Source organism: Homarus americanus, unplaced genomic scaffold (assembly GCF_018991925.1).
Source record: "Homarus americanus isolate GMGI-L3 unplaced genomic scaffold, GMGI_Hamer_2.0 scaffold46197, whole genome shotgun sequence".
NCBI lineage: Eukaryota > Metazoa > Arthropoda > Malacostraca > Decapoda > Nephropidae > Homarus > Homarus americanus.
In genome coordinates, this window is record NW_024723050.1 from 7138340 (window position 1) to 7157931 (window position 19592).

At 38.4% G+C, this 19592-nt stretch overlaps 2 protein-coding genes across 2 annotated transcripts in view; one reads left to right on the forward strand and one right to left on the reverse strand.

Annotated features, from left to right (window-relative positions):
* Positions 1-19592, forward strand: part of LOC121863319 (techylectin-5A-like) — a gene marked incomplete in the record, with an annotated part of 100005 nt that overhangs the window by 59549 nt on the left and 20864 nt on the right.
* LOC121863318 (techylectin-5A-like) lies at positions 287-14837 on the reverse strand. Its single transcript, XM_042361937.1, has 7 exons — positions 14676-14837; positions 11836-11925; positions 9605-9676; positions 8559-8725; positions 5485-5611; positions 4002-4114; positions 287-729 (listed from the first exon to the last, which is right to left on the reverse strand). Exons 1-7 carry the CDS (start codon positions 14804-14806, stop codon positions 488-490), a joined length of 942 nt encoding a protein of 313 aa, XP_042217871.1. The 5' UTR covers positions 14807-14837; the 3' UTR covers positions 287-487.

Here is a 19592-nt window from a genome sequence, read left to right on the forward strand (position 1 = left end):
ATATATAATGTATATGTAATCAATAAAGGCAGCATATAAACATACACATATATAACAACATCCCAAATAACCCATATCATTGTACCATGCCTGGATGATCGTCATACTCGAATCCGGGAGACAGCAAAGTACTGTAATAGTAGTGAACGATAGAAGAATATTGTTGTCATATTTTGTGGTGAGTATTTGTGTATATTGTGATATATATATATTTACATCGCTACTCAGTGATAATCATGTGGTTTATCTAAGTCAACGGAGCAGGATTTAATGCCACACAAGTCACTAGTTGTTAGAATAAGGTTTATTTTTTCGTACATTTTATGTTTACAATTTGTATTAAACTATTTTATAATACACCTGGAATTATATATTATTTTGGGAGACATTAATTCACATATAAAAGTGTCACGGAAGCTGGGCATCTGGTTAAAACTCACGTAACGTGAGTCAAATCTGTAGCCGGTACTTGTTAAAACATGTGGTTTCAATCATTATGTGACTGACAGGTGTAGCCGTTGAAGTAGACAGCCTTGACGTTGTCGCTGCAGATGGTTGGCCGCATCTTCATCTGCAGCCAGGGACCAAGCATTGGAACCTTTTTGTTGTAATTCTTGTGGGTACAGGTGGTATTGAGTTGGCCCAAAGGTGTGTAGGGGATTGTGGGGTCAAGGTTGCCGCAGTTATTGTACCACCACCCACCCTTACTCTCCTGGGCGCAGTTCTTGCCTGTGGTGGCAGGAAGGAAAAATGTCAGTTGGAGTAGATGACTTTGAACATCAAGGAATACTGAGATTTGATTGATTTTAATAAGTATCGTTTAGATGCGGACGAACCATCAGCATAAATTAAATGAAAGGGAAAACCCGTCCTCTCATCACAATTCGTTTCAACTATACACACACTCATTACTGAATTGAATTGAACTGAAACAGTTTTTTAGCCAGATAAACACAGATACAGAGCGGATAATAATAACAATATTAACATGGCTGAGCCAGTTGAGAAACTGAGCTCTCTTTTGTGTGAAATATAACAGAGTCTAGGACTGCTTTTAGTATCCTGGTGGTCCAGAGTTAGCGTTCCCCAGTCACAGTCATGGGCTCGTGGGCCGTGGTTCGAATCCTGGCGGGTTGAGGTGCTGATTGTATGTAGAAGTCCGCGTGCTTTATTGGGCTAATGAAATATATATGGATCCTCGTGTTTCAAAGCCGGATTTGGTAAAACGTTACTCTGACCACCTACGTGATACGGGTAGTCCCCATTAGAGGTTTATGGCGCCATAAGCTCGTTGAACAAGCTTTGTGTGAAATACAACAGAGTCTAGAACTGCTTTTAGTATATTGTTGGTCCAGAGGTAGCGTTCCACCGTCACAGTCAAGGGCTCGTGGGCCGTGGGTTCGAATCCTGGCGGGTTGAGGTGTTGATTATTTATATATATATATATATATATATATATATATATATATATATATATATATATATATATATATATATATATATATATATATATATATATATATATATATATATGTGTGTGTGTGTATACATAAATTACAGTGGAATTGAAAAACATAAGTATACTGGGGGAGCAGTACAACATGGGTTGTACAGTAATAAGGTTGAACAAGAGGACAGAGCTGTCAGGATTATGTCTAGTTGGCAATTATGTTTATTACAATGGTAATTACTTATCTATTTACATGATAATTTCCGATAAAACGGTTTTGATAGTACAATAAAAGCAGGTACTATAAATATAGTAGGTGATACAAGAAATATTAATACTTAGACAATAGATATTTTTTAAGAGATGATTTAAAGGAAGGGAGAGTAGTCTTTGCTTGGATGGGTGGGGGTAAATTGTTCCACACAGTGATATTTTATGGAGGTCTGAGACTGAGAGTAGCGCATGGGGGGTGGTCTTAGTAGCTCTGGGTGCCTTAAGTTGAATCTCTGATTATTCCGGAACTGGAAATAATTATTATCAAGCAACTTATTGATAGATTTGTAAACAAAGAGGGCACAGCAGTAGGTGTTAATATTTTCAAATTTTGAAATTTTCAATATAGCAAATTTTTCGTTTGTGTGATCTGTTTATTTCAAGTTGGTCATTGTGCGCACAACTCTCTTTTGAGCAGTAACCAGTGATTGTGTTTTTGAAGAGCCAGAGGCCCCCCCCCATAGTGTGTGACAGTGTATCAGGTGTTGGTAAACAAGATCATGATAGATTTCTTTCATTGCTGTGAGAGTGAGTGACTGTCGAGTGTGATATCATACGTTTATTATGCATCGACCACGTAAATGGTATTTCATGCAAGTCTTCAAAACATGTGGCATTTTTTTTTCTTCAACAGACCAGTGTCAGGATGGTGGCAAACTTTTTCGTTTAGAAGCGTATTATCAAAGTCTAAACCAAGTCTACAGTACTCACACGAACTATCAGTGTAAAAGCAATTAAGTAATCATAGGCATATGGGCTAGCTGTTTACTGGAGGGGGGAGGGGTGCAGCAGGAATACAAGAATGAAATAAAATAGTTTAAGAAAATAATAACAAATTTTAATGATTATAATTATCATGATTCTCTCTCCCCGAGCTATTACAGTAAATCAGTGAATTCAAGTATATATGTGTAGAGCTTTTTAATTTATCAATATAGCCACTAGATAGATTACAGGTGGCTAGGCTATATTACAGTTTCAAGCAACATCCGGTTTCCTGGTCGAAAGTTTGACTTCAGGGAATTTGAATTTAAACCTGCCAACAATAAAATCCACTTTCTTCTATGCTTTTTGTGCTTAGGAAATCGATGAAATATCAAACTTTTATCATGTGGAGCATTTATCAGGCATTGTCATAGACCTTCACACCATGACGCGTCGGCCAGCTGGTAACTGAGGTCCCACCCCGGACCACACCTCTGGGCTGCCAGCCAGATGACGTCATGTGCAGTGATGGACGAATTTTCGACTCGAAGTGAGTTGACTTGATATAATTAAACTTTGGGTATTATATGGCTCCAGACTATTGTAAACACACTAGTAGTACGGTCAAAACCTAGTCATTCCATTTACATTTTGGTTTGAATTTGAATTTAACTTCAGATAGGATACCTTTTATTTTTTAATGTTAATTTTACTTTTAACAAACTCAATCTAGTTTCTGGGGGCGCCGGTGGTAGAACGGTACCGCCCTTGCCTCGCAAGCGAGATGTCACGGGTTCGATTTCCGGGCCGGTGGAAAAAGTTGTTTGGACATGTTTCCTTGCCCCTTGGTCCCTGTTCACCTAGCAGTAATGTAGGTACGTGTTGTAAATCGAAAGTTGCGAATTCGTATTCAGGGAAAGTTGTTGGAGCTTCCAATAACTTGATGACAAAAACCATTGACTCTTCAGGCTTCTACACCCATGACGACAAAAAAAAAACGATGACCCTTCAGGCTTCTACGCCCTTAACTCATGAGACGTAAAGGCAAGCATGAACTTAGCATGCTTCCCTGTTGGGCACTGTAAACGCTTCTGTGCTTCACCTTACACAGGATGTAGGGGGGTGCCCAAAAAAAAAAATTAGTTTCTTATAATTTAATATTAATTTTCTTTCTCAATGAAAAGCAACCTGCTCCATATGATCATATTTTAAATTTTTTCAGGTTTTGTAATCCCCAGTTCTTTTGGTATATATTATTCTATTTGTTTTGACAATTTTATTTTTGTTTTGCTATTATAAACAAATTATATCGATAGCTGCTTTTGTGCCAAAAACTCTCACACACAAGACAATCAAGGCTAAAAATTCAGTGACTCAACCTTCGGTTGGAGATTCCAACAGCACACAGTATTTTTATAACATGGATTGATATCCTTAGGTATTTTTTCAACATGGTTAGACCACACCCTGTAGGACTCGGCGGATGTGGCCGAGCGTTGTATTAGCCCCAGTGTGTCTGTGTGTGTGTGTGACATAAGGAAGAGAACATAAAATCATAAATAGAGGGACTGACCTGAGCTACCGTCGTTATCGTAGTCATATGTGGAGAAATAACGGCCGTTACTGAGGGAGAAGCAGTGGTCGATCGTGCTCAACCCATTGTATGAGGGAACCTCCAGTTGGTACCTGTTGAGACAAGGTGGCCCAGGTTAGAGTCACCGTGAGATGTTCATTGCCAAGGAAAATAATTAGCACCTTGAAAACTTAAGCTGCATGAACCATGTGAACATTTGTGTGTAACTTACATGATATGAATTTTTGTTAACATTAACATTAATTGTTCTTTTCCTGTAAAAAATACTTATTTCTAAGGTCATGTTAATTTAACACCAAGAGAATTAATATTAAATCTTAATACTTTAATATTTTGTATGTTTTCATGTAGAAATAGTGATATTCAGTGAATTATCTGTGTTCACTTCACGCTAATAACATATTAATTCTTGTAGCGTTATCTCAGTTTGTTTTACGCCAAGAAAATGATCGTTACTAAAGCATCACTTATATCGGGTCTAGAAAACTGGACATTTTGAATTCGCTGTAACGAATGTATGATCTTCGTAAGGCTAATTAATATCCTAGAATTTCTCAATATGAAATACTCAGTAAATTATCTTCATATTAAACAAAGAATTACTTCTACAGACCACTAAAAATTGTGTTTCTTATCACTAGTTTGTTTAAGAAGACTCACTCTATAACAAGGGAGTTAATACTGCAGTTGTGACTTGTAAACTGAACAGTGTATCAAAAGCACAGTTTACGTCATGTGGGCAAATTTAGATAATATGGCCCATTGAATTTGAAACTGAAGTACTTAATGTTTTCTCGAATCAATAAAAAGGAAATACTGCTTTCCTCAGCCCAGATTCACAAAGATTCCGACAAGGATTATTCCTCGTAACTGAAGATGTAAGAATGGACTCTGTAACAGTGTAACATACTACACATTTTCCTAACGTAGAAAGGCTCCTGGTAGGTTCCTTAGTAGTTGTCTGTCAGTTTGGTGGAGGATCACAGGATCATAGCGGCGAGCTAACTACCAGCACCATTACTCAGGCGTCCACTTTATAACAAAATGCAAGATATTTTGAAAACGACTTTGTTCTCCGACTGATGCAAAGCGGATGTATCTACTGTAGGTTTAGTGAAAATTCACCTTCATACCATTAACCCAAGATAAAGAGAAGCTGTTCCAGAAGTAGAAAACTATCATTGATAATATTTAAACAGAGAGATATATAAGATAAGCAGATCACCGCTGAAGTAGTTTGTTGGTTCATAGGCAAATAAAGAGAAAGACTTAACGGGAGGACAAACAGGAGAGCGAGAAAGAGACAAAGGGGGCAGTTATTTTAAGACGGATACAGAGATGAACAGATGCTTGGATAAACCAACTGATGAACGCTGATTTGTAGGTTAGACGAAAATAAGAAAGACACAAAATAATAAGTAGATAGGAGTCAGAGAGACAGACAAAGGCAAGAGTATCTCACCTGCTGGCCTCGTTCTTCACTTTGAACTTATACCACTCGCCCCACTTGAGTTCACCCGTAATCAGCCGGAAGTCCATACGCAGGTTGTAGAATCGGGTGTTGGTCATGAGGTACAGCACCTCATTTCCTGTAAGGGTGAAGGTGGCATCACTTGGTACTCTCTTAAGCTGGTAGTCCCCAAAAGCCACAAACTATACCTACGACTTGTCTAAGTAACACCATGAAGCAAGTTTACACCACTACTTGTGTTAGGAGCTATAAGTAACACCGGGAAGCAAGTTAACACCCTCCCGCAGTACATGAACGCCTCCACACACTTAACATCTATGGACGGTCCTGCTACTCCCGTATCGGCCTCTCGAGTCACCTCAGAGTTCACTAACGGAAGTGACGTCTTTAATAACTCGTATTATTATATCATAAATGGATGATCGTCTTATTTAATTCCAAGTGACAGTAAAGTATGGGCCAATAGGTCCTCTGGACTTTCCTCCATTATTATGTTCTTATGGTTGGATGTGAGTAAGGCACTTGGACCAGACGGAATACCCCCTCGTATTCTAAGGGAGTGTGCTGAAGTTCTGGTCCCTGTGCTTGCTTGCCTTTTTCGCCTTTGCCTCAAAACCCAAACTTTTCTTTCTTCTTGGAAGCATGCCTCGGTTCAGCCCATCCCGAAGAAGAGTGACCATTCCAATCCCTCTAACTATCGACCCAGTGTCCTAACTTCATCCCTCTCTAAGATTTTCGTAACTATCTTAACTCTCATTTTCTCGGTCACCTTGAATGCCAATCTCTTTTGTCTGATCACCAGTAAGGCTTTCGCCAGGCGAGATCTACTGGTGATCTGCTCTCCTACTGCACCCATCTTTGGTCATACTTTTAGGGATTATGGGGAAACTTTCGTCGTGGTCCTCTACATCTCCAAAGCATTTGACATGGCACAAGTCTTTGCTTTCTAAACTTCCCTCTTATAGTTTCTCTCCTCCACTTTGTTCTCTAATTTCTAGCTTCCTTTAGAACCGATCCATGGCAGTTGTTGTCGAGAGGTTGATCTCTCGCTCTTTCTCTACCAATAGTGGTGTCCCACAGGGACCTGTTCTTTCACCTACTCTCTTCCTTCATTTAATCAATGATTTACTTCACACTACGACTAATTCTATCCATTCTTCCACTGATGATTCTACTCTTCACTCTTCATCACATTTTCTCCTTCCCCCTAATTCTCAAACTAGATCTATTTCTCGAGCTGATATCATTACAGCTATTAATGCGGTTTTGTGCAGCATCTCCGAATGGGGAGATAGAAACTTGGCTAAATTCAATAGTAATAAAACTCAGTATTTACCAATTACATTTTCCAAATTAGATGATCTCCCACCAATCACATTTCAGGACGCAAGCATTCCGCCAAATTCTAAAGTAGATATGCTCGGCGTCACCATATCCTCTAATATGTCATGGAAGCCACACATCCTCAACATTGCTAAAGCTGCCTCCCGAAAGCTGGGAATGCTGTACAGATGCCGTAGCTACTTCACTCTTGAGCAGTTGCTTCAAATATATAAGGGATTCATTCGTCCTAACTTGGAGTACTGCTCTCTTATCTGGGGTGGCTCGTCTTCTGTCCAACTGTTAGATAGGGTGGAATTAAAGGAATTTCGTCTTATTAACTCTCCCCTTTAGTTTATAATTTTCTTCCCTTTCTCTTCGCCGCAATGTTGTGTTACACTCTCTCTTTTACAGGTACTTTAACGGACATTATTCGGTGGATTTGTCATACTGTGTACCGCCGGCAAAGCCGCGGGCTCGTAACACTCCTCTGGCCCGCGGGCGAAATTTTATTTTCCTGAGAGCTTCCGAGATTTTGAACAAGCGGCACTTCGCAGTGTTTGAAGCGCGGCACCACTGTACAATCAGCTGGTGGCAGCAAGAATTCGTTCTATCTTGGCCGTGCTGGCTAGGTTAGGTTAGGTTATTATTTGTTTGTAATAGTATCTATTACGTTTGGATTAAGCCAAGCATGAATGATCTTCTCTTTTTCTCTGTTACTTACGGAGTGTACAGTGGAGCCGCGCTTCAAACACTGCGACGGTGCCCCTTGTCCAAAATGACGGAAGCCCTCAGAAAAAAAAAAAAAAAATTCGCGGCCCGCGGTGCCTGCCGTTTCTCTGTGGGTGTCGTTCACACTAGAATAACCCGTTATAGTATATCCTCTTTTCCTCACACAGCCAAACTGTAGAATGCTCTGCCTTCTTCTGTGTTTCCATACTCATACAATGTCTCACTTCAAAAAGCTGGTTTTCCGGCATCTTCGTGGTGTAGATTATTGTAATCTTTTTCTTTTCTATCTTTAAATTCTTTTTACTCTCATTTTTTCGCACCCTCAGCCCCGTTGTGGATCGATGACCTGCGCCTCGCTGGGCTATTCCCCGTAAAAAAAAAATGTGTGAAGCCCAGTGCTTCTCTCTGAGTGCCGTCACCCAAGGATGTACTGTATATAGTATATACACACACCCATATTCAGTACTTCCTTCAGCATTTTCTATCTAGTCTATCGTGTGGATTTCTCGATCCACAAAAGTCACAATAAATTGTTCACCTTTTATAAAACCTTTTCAGTCATGTTCTCTAAATTTGATCCACACATCATCATCGTCTTTATTTGCACCTGCATCTCTCTTCTTTAATACAGTCAGTTTTCCTTCCTGTGCAATTTGTCGACCATTCTATCCCTGTTTCACTTTTCATTCTTAACATTTTATCGGTAAATCCGTCTTCTTCATACGCCTCACTATCTTAAAGTTACTTATTCCTCATTTTTTTTGACATTATCCAATTACCCATTTCCTCAACAGGATAACTCCACCTCTTTCTCACATAATACATGCAGTAGTTGCTCGCAATATTCCCACAATCTTCCTTTTACGTCCACTTTTTCTGCACGATTTCTCATCTTCCATTCATAAATATCATATATTCAATGTCCTCCATAAACTAACAAACACACAACCTGACCCTGGAGGAGGATACGACGCGGCGCCCGATATACTCGTATACGGTACAAGGGTACATACCCAGCCAGTACTCCCCCGAGGCGTTCCCGAAGCCCTCACGGTAGTCATTCCAGGTACGGTTGAAGTTCTCCCTGTGTGTTTGGTTATTCCGGGCCAGAAACACCGTCCATCCGCCCCCTTCCGACTCCATGTCACACCACACCTTCACTGGCTTCGAGCACCGACAGCTGTTAATATATGGGAAGTTAGAATTTTTATTTACCTGTATATGTAGGTCTCAGAGACGACACCACCTGATAGATTGTCACCAAGAAATACAATGGAACTAAGATTTTAAACAATGTTCTATAAATATGTAAAGAAATTTATTCAACTCCAGTACTGCGTTGATGATAATTGATACGGGGACTACCAATACCTGTATTTAGATATACGAGTCAGTGCATAGAGACACCATAACTCTGTACCAGTACAGGTAAGGAATGGCTTAGAGACATCCTACTTACATATGGGAGGATCCAGGGCCCCACAACATGTTATCAGCAAGGAAACAAGAGCTAACTCAGAGCTGATAATTTATTGTCACAATGACATTTTGGTGACGTTGATGCATAAAGTATAGACAAACAGAATATCTTGACACACTATTGTTCACAATGTTATGTCTACATGACTCACGAGTTCACTACTCATGATGTTTGTTGGCTGCCCACCGTCGTGATGCGTGTCACAGAGTCCGGGTGTAAGGATGCTCTCCAGCTCACAGGTGCTCTACTATTGCATAACTTACATTCTTCCTTAATTTCAATCTGATTTTTATTTTATTTTATGTATAGAATCCGTCCCTGAAAAACATCGGCATTTGATAAGTTACAATAATTAAAGGGAACGTCCGTTTAGACACTTCACACACCGAACCCCAAGCCTAGGAGACGACAGTTTTAGGCACTATATAAGGTTGGGTGCCTTACTTTACACTTGGTTTGTAGTATGCGCACATTCTTAACGTTGTCCCGGGAGCTGGTGGACACAATCGAGATATTCTGATACTAACGTTTTTCATAAACGGAAACACAGTAAAACAACATGAGACAGAAAGGACTTACCTGAAGGGGTAAATGTTGTAGACGCCACTGGTAGTGTAGCCCATCATCAGGTAGTCTGAGCAGTCCACGGGTCTGACATACACAAAATTTTGTCAGTCATTCCAAAACAACAAGACATATTAGCTCATACATAATACTATTGGACGAGTGGAAGATGAATGTCATTTTATTTTTAATCTATTGTTGTAGCTGTCAGGATTACTTGGTATTGTTTCCACAATCTACGGATGTAGCGTAGATTTGTAAACTTCCTGTTATGCGCTTTTTAATGAAGTACAGAACAGTTATTGGCTCTGGACAGAGTTTTTTTGAGCAAAGAATGACTCGACAAGTTATTGACAGCCAATGACTGTTCATTGAACTGCTATTAACAAGACACCAAACAAATAGTAACTATACACACGGTGTTACTGTGTCACACCACCCCAGCCTGTGGATGACACTGTCACATCACCCTAGCCTGTGGATGACACTGTCACACCACCCCAGGCTGTGGATGACACTGTCACACCACCCCAGGCTGTGGATGACACTGTCACACCACCCCAGCCTGTGGATGACACTGTCACACCACCCTAGGATGTGAATGACACTGTCACACCACCCCAGCCTGTCGATGACACTGTCACACCACCCCAGCCTGTGGATGACACTGTCACACCACCCCAGCCTGTGGATGACACTGTAACACCACCCCAGGGTGTGGATGACACTGTCACACCACCCCAGGCTGTGGATGACACTGTCATACCACCCCAGGCTGTGGATGACACTGTCACACCACCCCAGCCTGTGGATGACACTGTAACACCACCCCAGGGTGTGGATGGCACTTTGTCACACCATCCCAGGCTGTGGATGACGCAACACCACCCCAGCCTGTGGATGACACTGTAACACCACCCCAGGGTGTGGATGACACTGTCACACCACCCCAGCCTGTGGATGGCACTTTGTCACACCATCCCAGGCTGTGGATGACACTTGTCACACCGCCCCAGGCTGTGGATGGCACTTTGTCACACCACCCCAGGCTGTGGATGACACTTTGTCACACCACCCCAGGCTGTGGATGACACTTGTCACACCACCCCAGGCTGTGGATGACACTTTGTCACACCACCCCAGCCTGTGGATGGCACTGTCACACCACCCAGGCTGTGGATGACACTTTGTCACACCACCCCAGGCTGTGGATGACACTTTGTCACACCACCCCAGGCTGTGGATGACACTTTGTCACACCACCCCAGGCTGTGGATGACACTTTGTCACACCACCCAGGCTGTGGATGACACTTTGTCACACCACCCCAGGCTGTGGAGCACACTTTGTCACACCACCCCAGGCTGTGGATGACACTTGTCACACCACCCCAGGCTGTGGATGACACTGTAACACCACCCCAGCCTGTGGATGACACTTTGTCACACCACCCCAGGCTGTGGATGACACTGTCACCACCCCAGGCTGTGGATGACACTTTGTCACCCACCCAGGCTGTGGAGGACACTTTGTCACACCACCCAGGCTGTGGAGGACACTTTGTCACACCACCCCAGGCTGTGGAGGACACTGTAACACCACCCCAGGCTGTGGAGGACACTGTCACACCACCCCAGCCTGTGGAGGACACTTCCACCACCCCAGGCTGTGGAGGACACTTTGTCACACCACCCCAGCCTGTGGAGGACACTGTAACACCACCCCAGGCTGTGGAGGACACTTTGTCACACCACCCCAGGCTGTGGAGGACACTGTGCGCTGTTGGTGATGATTTTATGTGTTAGGCAGCTAGTGTGTCGGAGAGTTGGTGTGTTGGACAGTTGACATGTTGTCTAGAGCATATGTTGAGATTTAGTGTGTTGGATTGTGGGTGTACGGCTGAGTCAATAAATTAATGATATCGTGTATCGGAGAGCTGGTGTGCAGGTGTGATGGAGAATTTGTATGTTTGATAGTTTGTGTGCGGGTGTGCTTGTGTGCTTGAAAGATGGTGTGTGAGAGAAACGCCTCCTGTTGGTGTGCTGAAGTATTGGGGCTTTGGTTGTGTGCGGTTATTCTTGGGTTTATTATTGATATTTTCTTTGAGTTAGAAGACGTGAGTGTGTGTGTGTACGTGCGTGTGTATATATTTGTGTGTGTATGCGTGTTTATATGTGTGTGCGTGTGTATATATTTGTGTGTGTGTGTGTGTGTGTGTGTGTGTGTGTGTGTGTGTGTGTACCAACCTGAGGGTTTGGGCGTAGAGGTGCTGCTGCTCGGGTGGAGGATGGAGGAGGGTGGTCACGCCCTGGTAGATGCTTCTCCGGGAGGTCAAGCTGGAGAAGGATGGTACACCAGTTCACAGGTCAGTTATTATGAGGGATCCCTAACACGAGGTCAGCAAGACTGCCCGTGTGATCATAATGTAGTCATGTTTTTGAGCAAGGAAAGGATAAATCAGGAAGTTAATATAGAGTGCATCAATTATTAAGCCGAATATAAACGAATGTACAAACATTAGTTGTTAAAAAGAAAATTATACAAAATCTAATAAATTAATTAATTTACATTATATGATTTCCGGTATAGAGACCAAAGGTAGTAGAAAATAAGGCAATGTAGCACAGTGTACTTAATATATATATATATATATATATATATATATATATATATATATATATATATATATATATATATATACTTCATTTTTAGTGAGGTCGTTGATTATATATATATATATATATATATATATATATATATATATATATATATATATATATATATATATATATATATATATATATATATATATATATATATATATATATATATATATATATATATATATATATATATATATATATTTTGTTACGACTGTGTCGTATTTTTTCTATTTTTTTTATATGTAACTTGCTCCCATGTTGTTCCATATTATTCCTGTAATGATGTGTTAAATTTACTATTATATATTCTAGTCACCTTACCCTGTGCTGTTAAGGTTTTAACTGTCATTATTTGTTCAAGCCCATCTTATTTCTTTATTTTGTATTGTAACCAGAATTCTTTGTTCTCTAACGACCATCTGCATCGTTAAACGACCCACCGGCGGGTCGCGTGGCGGGAGCCGACCTTATATATAGGACCCACCAACTGACGGAGTTAGTTCAGTCCTCTTGTCATACAGTCCACATCCTTTGAGTGACACTCGTCACCTGTTACTTATACTTAAATTATTTGTGTTGTTCCTGTCGCCACCAATGTGGTATATCTATGTGAGTACCTATTTATGTCTCTATTTATGTCCATCAGTATTTGTTTCGTTACATTTAAGTAATTCAGTGTTGTTTCACGTTAGTTAATTTCAGTGTTAGGTTTTATGTTTATGCAGTGTTAACGTAATCCAATGCTTTATTTTTATTCTTTTGATGTTTCGATGTTTAGTATCATTTGTGTCTTAAAAGTTTCGATGGTGAATCAATTTGTTGTGACAGCCTACGAGGCTCTTTATTGTGTTAATATTTAATTAATTAAATTCTTAAAGGTTTACTTTATTTATTTTTATTCCCTTTTAATTTACTTCACTTTTTTTGTTTGGTTACGCCTAGAACCTGGATATTTAAGTAAATTAAGAGAAGGCCTAACAATATATATATATATATATATATATATGTATATATATATATGTATATATATATATATATATATATATATATATATATATATATATATATATATATATATATATATATATATATATATATATATATATATATATATATATATATATATATATATATGTATTTATTTATATTTATTTATTTATATATATTTATTTATATATATTTATTTATGTTTATTTATATTTATTTATTTATATATATTTATTTATATATATTTATTTATATATATTTATTTATTTATATATATTTATTTATTTATATATATTTATTTATTTATATATATTTATTTATATATATGTATATTTATATATATATATATATATATATATATATATATATATATATATATATATATATATATATATATATATATATATATATATACTATATATATATATATATATATATATATATATATATATATATATATATCTTCTATATATCTATATATATATATATATATATCTATCTATCTATATATATCTATCATATATATATATATATATATATATATATATATATATATATATATATATATATATATATATATATATATATATCTATATCTATATATATATCTATATATATATATATATATATATATATATATATATATATATATATATATATATATATATATATATATATATATATATATATATATATATATATATATCTATATCTCTATATCTATATCTATATCCTTTGATTCTTTAATAGTTTCCATACTAATTATGATATAAAGCCATAACCATGTGTAAACGATCGAGCAACTAACAAAGTTTATTATTTATCGGTTAGCTTGACTACTGACTAATTGATTGACGCCTAATCTTACTGATATCGTAATTTATGCTTGCTTCAGGTTGTGTCTGTGCATGGAAACCCAATTATTACAACTGCACACGAGAAGACACAATACTTCGAATACTTTATTGAATACAAATCCGTTACCCAAACTCAGTGGAACTTCTGCACAACATACGGAAAGGATTCCCCATCAAAAACAGTACTATAATCGAGACTGGTACAGAAAGTTTAAAGAAACCGAAAGTGTCCTACACAAGAAAGGGTATGGTCGTCAAAACATCCCTAATGATATGGTCGAGAGGATACAAGCGTCTTTTGCATGCAGCCCCCGAAAATCGATCAGGAGACCTACAGGTTCCACCCACAACTGTGCTCAAAGTTTTACACAACAGACTTAAGCTGTTGTTAATCAATCAGTCAGTAGTCAAGCAAATCGATTAATAATAAAGCTTTGATACTTGCTCTATTGTTCACACGTGGTTCTATCTTTATGGTTTGATTAGTATGGAAAATATTTAAGAATTAATTCAGTGTGTAGTCGGTGTGTTGTAATACATGTGTGCTGTGTTTACCACTCGCTCGGGATGTAGACTTACATGGCCTGGGTGGTCCTGGGGACTCTGAGGTGTGGCGGGGAACTCTCCAGCTCAGTGATTTGCTCTATCAGGCGGGTCTTTTCCTGATAGAGGCTGGCCAGCTGAAACGTGCAGCGGGCGTCCTTCACCATCAGCTCTGAAGAGCAAGTAGGAAGTTAGCAGGACAGAACGATAAAAGCATATATTTAATAGTTGTTTTGTGTGTGTGTGTGTGTGTGTGTGTGTTTTACAGAAAATCTGTGTAACCATGATTTCACATTATCCCGAAAATGCTGAGGGATTCTATAATATGTTGAGGATAACCTAACAATTAACTTCAACATGTTGCAGATTAGGTAAAGTCTTTAGTTATACGGAATCCCTGTAGCATATAATATACCTGGTATATATATATGTATTTGGATATACTTTGAAGTAATGTATATAGCAGTTACTTACAGTCTAGTTTATAATAATGTATCCTGCATCTGTGTACAATTTACCTGGTATTTACTATTAGATAAGAACATAAGAATGGAAGAAACTGCAGCGGGCCTATTGACCAAACCTATATTTGAAGCTATCCAACGTATTCGATTTAATGATGATGTTCGATAACTTGTTCCACCCATCCACTATATTTCCAAACCAATGTTTAACTATTTCGCACCTAAATCTAAATTTGTCTAACTTAAAACCATTGCTACGAGATCGCTCCTGGTTGGATAGTTTGAGTACCTTTATTATATCACCTTTGTTTTTCCCTGACTTCCATTTATAAACCTCGATCATAGCGCCCCTCACTCTATGTCTCGAGGGAGTGCAAATTAAGATGCTTTAATCTGTCTCTGTACTCAAGGTTCCTAAAGCCCGGGATTAGTCTTCTCATGCTCCTCTGAATTCTTTATAACAGATTCTATATCCATTCTGTAGTATGGTGACCAAAACTGAACCGCTTAATCCAAGTGAGGTCTCACAAGTGCAAGATATAGTTTTATGATAACCTCGCTAGCCTTGTAACTATTACTCCATTGTATGAACCCAAGTAGTAGTAGTAGTAGTTGGCAGCTACCAAACAGGGAGGTACTACCTCCTGGGAAGATATTGGAAGCATAATGTGTTGTCTAATGGTAGACCCTGCTGCCATATGGCATCACGAAAATTGTGACCAAGTCCCAGGTCACTGATCTGAATTTCTGCCTCATTTACACACAAGTTCTGGGTCTCAATTGTTTCTCTTCCTTTGACAACACAGAATACATATATTGTTTCTCACTCATGATCTTTTTTTTCAAAATTTTCTGTCCTTATTATTATTATTATTATTATTATTATTATTATTATTATTATTATTATTATTATTATTATTATTTCATTCTTTTTTATTTCTTATATATTATGAATTATTATTATTGTTATTATTATTTTTATTTTTATTTTTATTTTTATTATTATTTTTTTTATTATTATTATTTTTATTATTATTATTTTTATTATTATTATTTTTATTATTATTTTTATTATTATAACCCCCTCCCCCCCAGACCCTGATGTGGGTCAGTGACCTGTGCCCAGGGGGGGCTAATCCCATTAAAAACAAAACAAATGGTTAGACTTGTTTCGAGAAAATACCCATTGTTGTCGTGGTTTAAGATTTCTACTATCATTACTCCTAAGTCTTTCTCACAGTCGGATTTCTATATAACAACGTTGTTCATCTGGTAACTGGTTTCTCTGTTTACATCTCCTAGACTAAGTACTTTACATTTGTCCACATTAAATTTTATCTGCCATTTTTCAGACCATGCGAAAAATTTGTTTAGACCTTCTTGTAATTTTGCCGACTCGTCGTCAGATTTAATTACGCGCCCCATTTTAGTGTCGTCAGCAAATTTACTTATGTTGCTGTCTACGCCAATATCTATGTCGTTTATATATATATATATATATATATATATATATATATATATATATATATATATATATATATATATATATATATATATATATATATATATATATATATATATATATATATATATATATATATATATATATATATAATAAATAGTAATGGGGATCTTCACTAATGACGCTCCCCAATCAGATTTAGTGCTGTTAATGTCTACTCGCTGTTTCATGTCCTGTAACCACGCCCTAATCCATTTTTTAATATCTTCTCCAATTGAGAGTTTCCACTTTTCGTATTAGTCTTTCGTGGGGGAGTCTGTCGAAGGTTTTGCTAAAGTCGAGGTATACCACTTCATAAACGTGCCCGTCATCCACTGATTCAAAAACGGATGAAAAGAATGTTAATAGATTTGTCAGACATGAACGCCCACTTCTGAAGCCATGTTGGGAATCATTGATCAACAAGTGCTTCTCGAGGTGATTTTGAATAGAGTTTTAAATTATTGCTTCCAGCAATTTGTCAACAACTGATGTTTAACTGATTGGACGGTAGTTAGAGGTTAGTAACCTATTTCCCTTCTTGTAAATCGGTATTACATTTGCTATCCTCCAGGATTCTGGTACTACACCCTTGTTTAAGGACATGTTAAACAAATTTGCTGAGCTCTTCCTTACATTAATACTCTGGCAAATATCCCATCGGGAATTGGTGACTTATTAGGCTTTAGTTTGTCAATTTGTTTATTTTCATCGTTGCTGGTCACTCTTATCTCACTCATTCTATTTTCTTCACTATCTCTGTATATAGTCGGTGCCTCGGGTGTCATGTTTAAATTTTCAGTGGTGAAAACTGTTCGAAAAATCTGTTCAGATTATTGCTCATTTCTCCGTCGTTACCCGTTAGGTCGCCAGTATATGACTGGATTGGTCCAATTTTATCTAGTGTTTAGTTTGATACATTTGGAAGAATCCCTTGGGGTTTGACTTCGCCTCCTTGCTACATTCAGTTCATTAGTTCCCTTTGCTTTTCTTATCTCGGTCTTTTCCTTACTAGCCATTAGCTTTAATCTCGGAGGTAAACTTCACGATTTATTCTCCTACCTATAGCCTTCCTTTATCCAATAATATTCCCAAGGTCTAAGAATAACGGTATATATGCCCATCTCTGCCCTGTGGTACAGTACAGGGAAGAAGGTAATATCTGCTTGAGTGATACACTATAGCAGTGGTGCACATAAGTATAGCTATGTGTTGAATGGGATATACAGATTAATTTATATATATATATATATATATATATATATATATATATATATATATATATATATATATATATATATATATATATATATATATATATGTGTGTGTGTGTGTGTTTGTTTTTACGGGGAATAGCTCACCCAGGCACATGTCGATGACCCACAACGGGGCTAAGTGGGGGGGGGGGTGGAAATAAGAGGAAAAAGAAATTAAAAATAGAAAATAATTTTTGTTTTCATTAATCTATACTACGAAAATGCCGGAAAACCAGCTTTTTGAAGTGAGACATTGTGTGAGTATGGAAACACAGAAGAAGGCAGACCATTCCACAATTTGGCTGTCTGAGGAAAGGAGGATGTACTATAACGGGTGACCGACATCCACAGAGAAACGGTGGGCACCGCGGGCAAGACGAGTGTTACGAGCCCACGGCCTTGCCGGCGGTAAACAGGATACCAAATCAATCGAACATTAATCGTTAAAGTACCTGTAAAGGAGATAGAGCGAAGCAACATTGCGGCGAAGAGAAAAGGAAGAAAGATTATCAACTAAAGGAGGTGAGTTAATAAGACGAAATGCCTTTGATTCCACCCTATCTAACAGTTGGACAGAAGAAGGGTCACCCCAGATATGAGAGCAGTACTCCAAGTTAGGACGAATGAATCTCGTATATATTTAAAGCAACTGCTCAGGAGTGAAGTAGCTACGGCTTCTGTACATCATTCCCAGCTTTCGGGAGGCAGCTTTAGCAATGTTGAGGATGTGTGGCTTCCATGACATATTAGTGGAAATGGTGAGACCTAGCATATCTATTTTAGAATTTGGCAGAAGGATTGCGTTCTGGAATGTGATTGGTGGGAGATCATCCAATTTGGAAAGTGTAATTGGTTAATACTGAGCTTTATTACTATTGAATTTAACCATGTTTCAACCTCCCCATTCGGAGATGCTGCACAGATCCGCATTGATAGATGAAATATTACCAGCTCTAGAAATGGATCTAGTTTGAGAGTTAGGGGGAAGGGGAAATGTGAAGAAGAGCGAAGAGTAGAATCGTCAGCGTAAGGATGGATAGAATTAGTCGTAGTGTGAAGTAAATCATTGATAACAAGAAGGAAGAGAGTAGGTGAGAGAACGGAACCCTGTGGGACACCACTATTGGTAGAGAAGGAGCAAGAGATCGATACCTCGACATCAACTGCCATGGATCGGTTCTCAATGAAGCTACAAATTAGAGAAGAAAGTGGGGGAGAGAAACCATAAGAGGGAAATTTGGAAAGCAAAAACTTGTACTATTCCCTGTTAAATGCTTTGGAGATGTAGAGAGCCATGACGAAAGTTTCCCCATAATCCCTTAGAGATGATGACCAATGATGGGTGCAGTAGGAGAGCAGATCATTTGTAGATCCCGCCTGGCAAAAGCCTTATTGGTGATCCGACAATAGAGAATGAAGTTCAAGGTGACGGAGAAAATGAGAGCTTAAGAGAGTTTCAAAAATCTTAGAGAGGGATGAAGTTAGGGCAATGGGGCGATAGTAAGAGGGATTACGATGGTCACCCTTTTTCGGGATGGGCTGAGCCTAGGCATGCTTCCAAGAAGAAGGAAAAGTTTGGGTTTTGACGCAAAGGCGAAAGAGGCGAGCAAGCACAGGGGCCAGAGCTTCAGCATACTCCCTCAGAACAAGAGGGGGTATTCCGTCTGGTCTATGCGCCTTACTCACATCCAACCTGGACAACACACCAGGATATAACCTATTTAAATTTGAC

Coding starts and splice junctions, on each gene's coding strand:
- LOC121863318 (XM_042361937.1), bottom strand. CDS start 14,806: ATGGTGAAGGACGCCCGCTGCACGTTTCAGCTGGCCAGCCTCTATCAG. Junction 9,677..11,835: donor CTCTACGCCCAAACCCTCAG/GTTGGTACACAC, acceptor TGTGTATGTCAG/ACCCGTGGACTGCTCAGACT. Junction 4,115..5,484: donor GTGAAGAACGAGGCCAGCAG/GTGAGATACTCT, acceptor TTGTCTCAACAG/GTACCAACTGGAGGTTCCCT.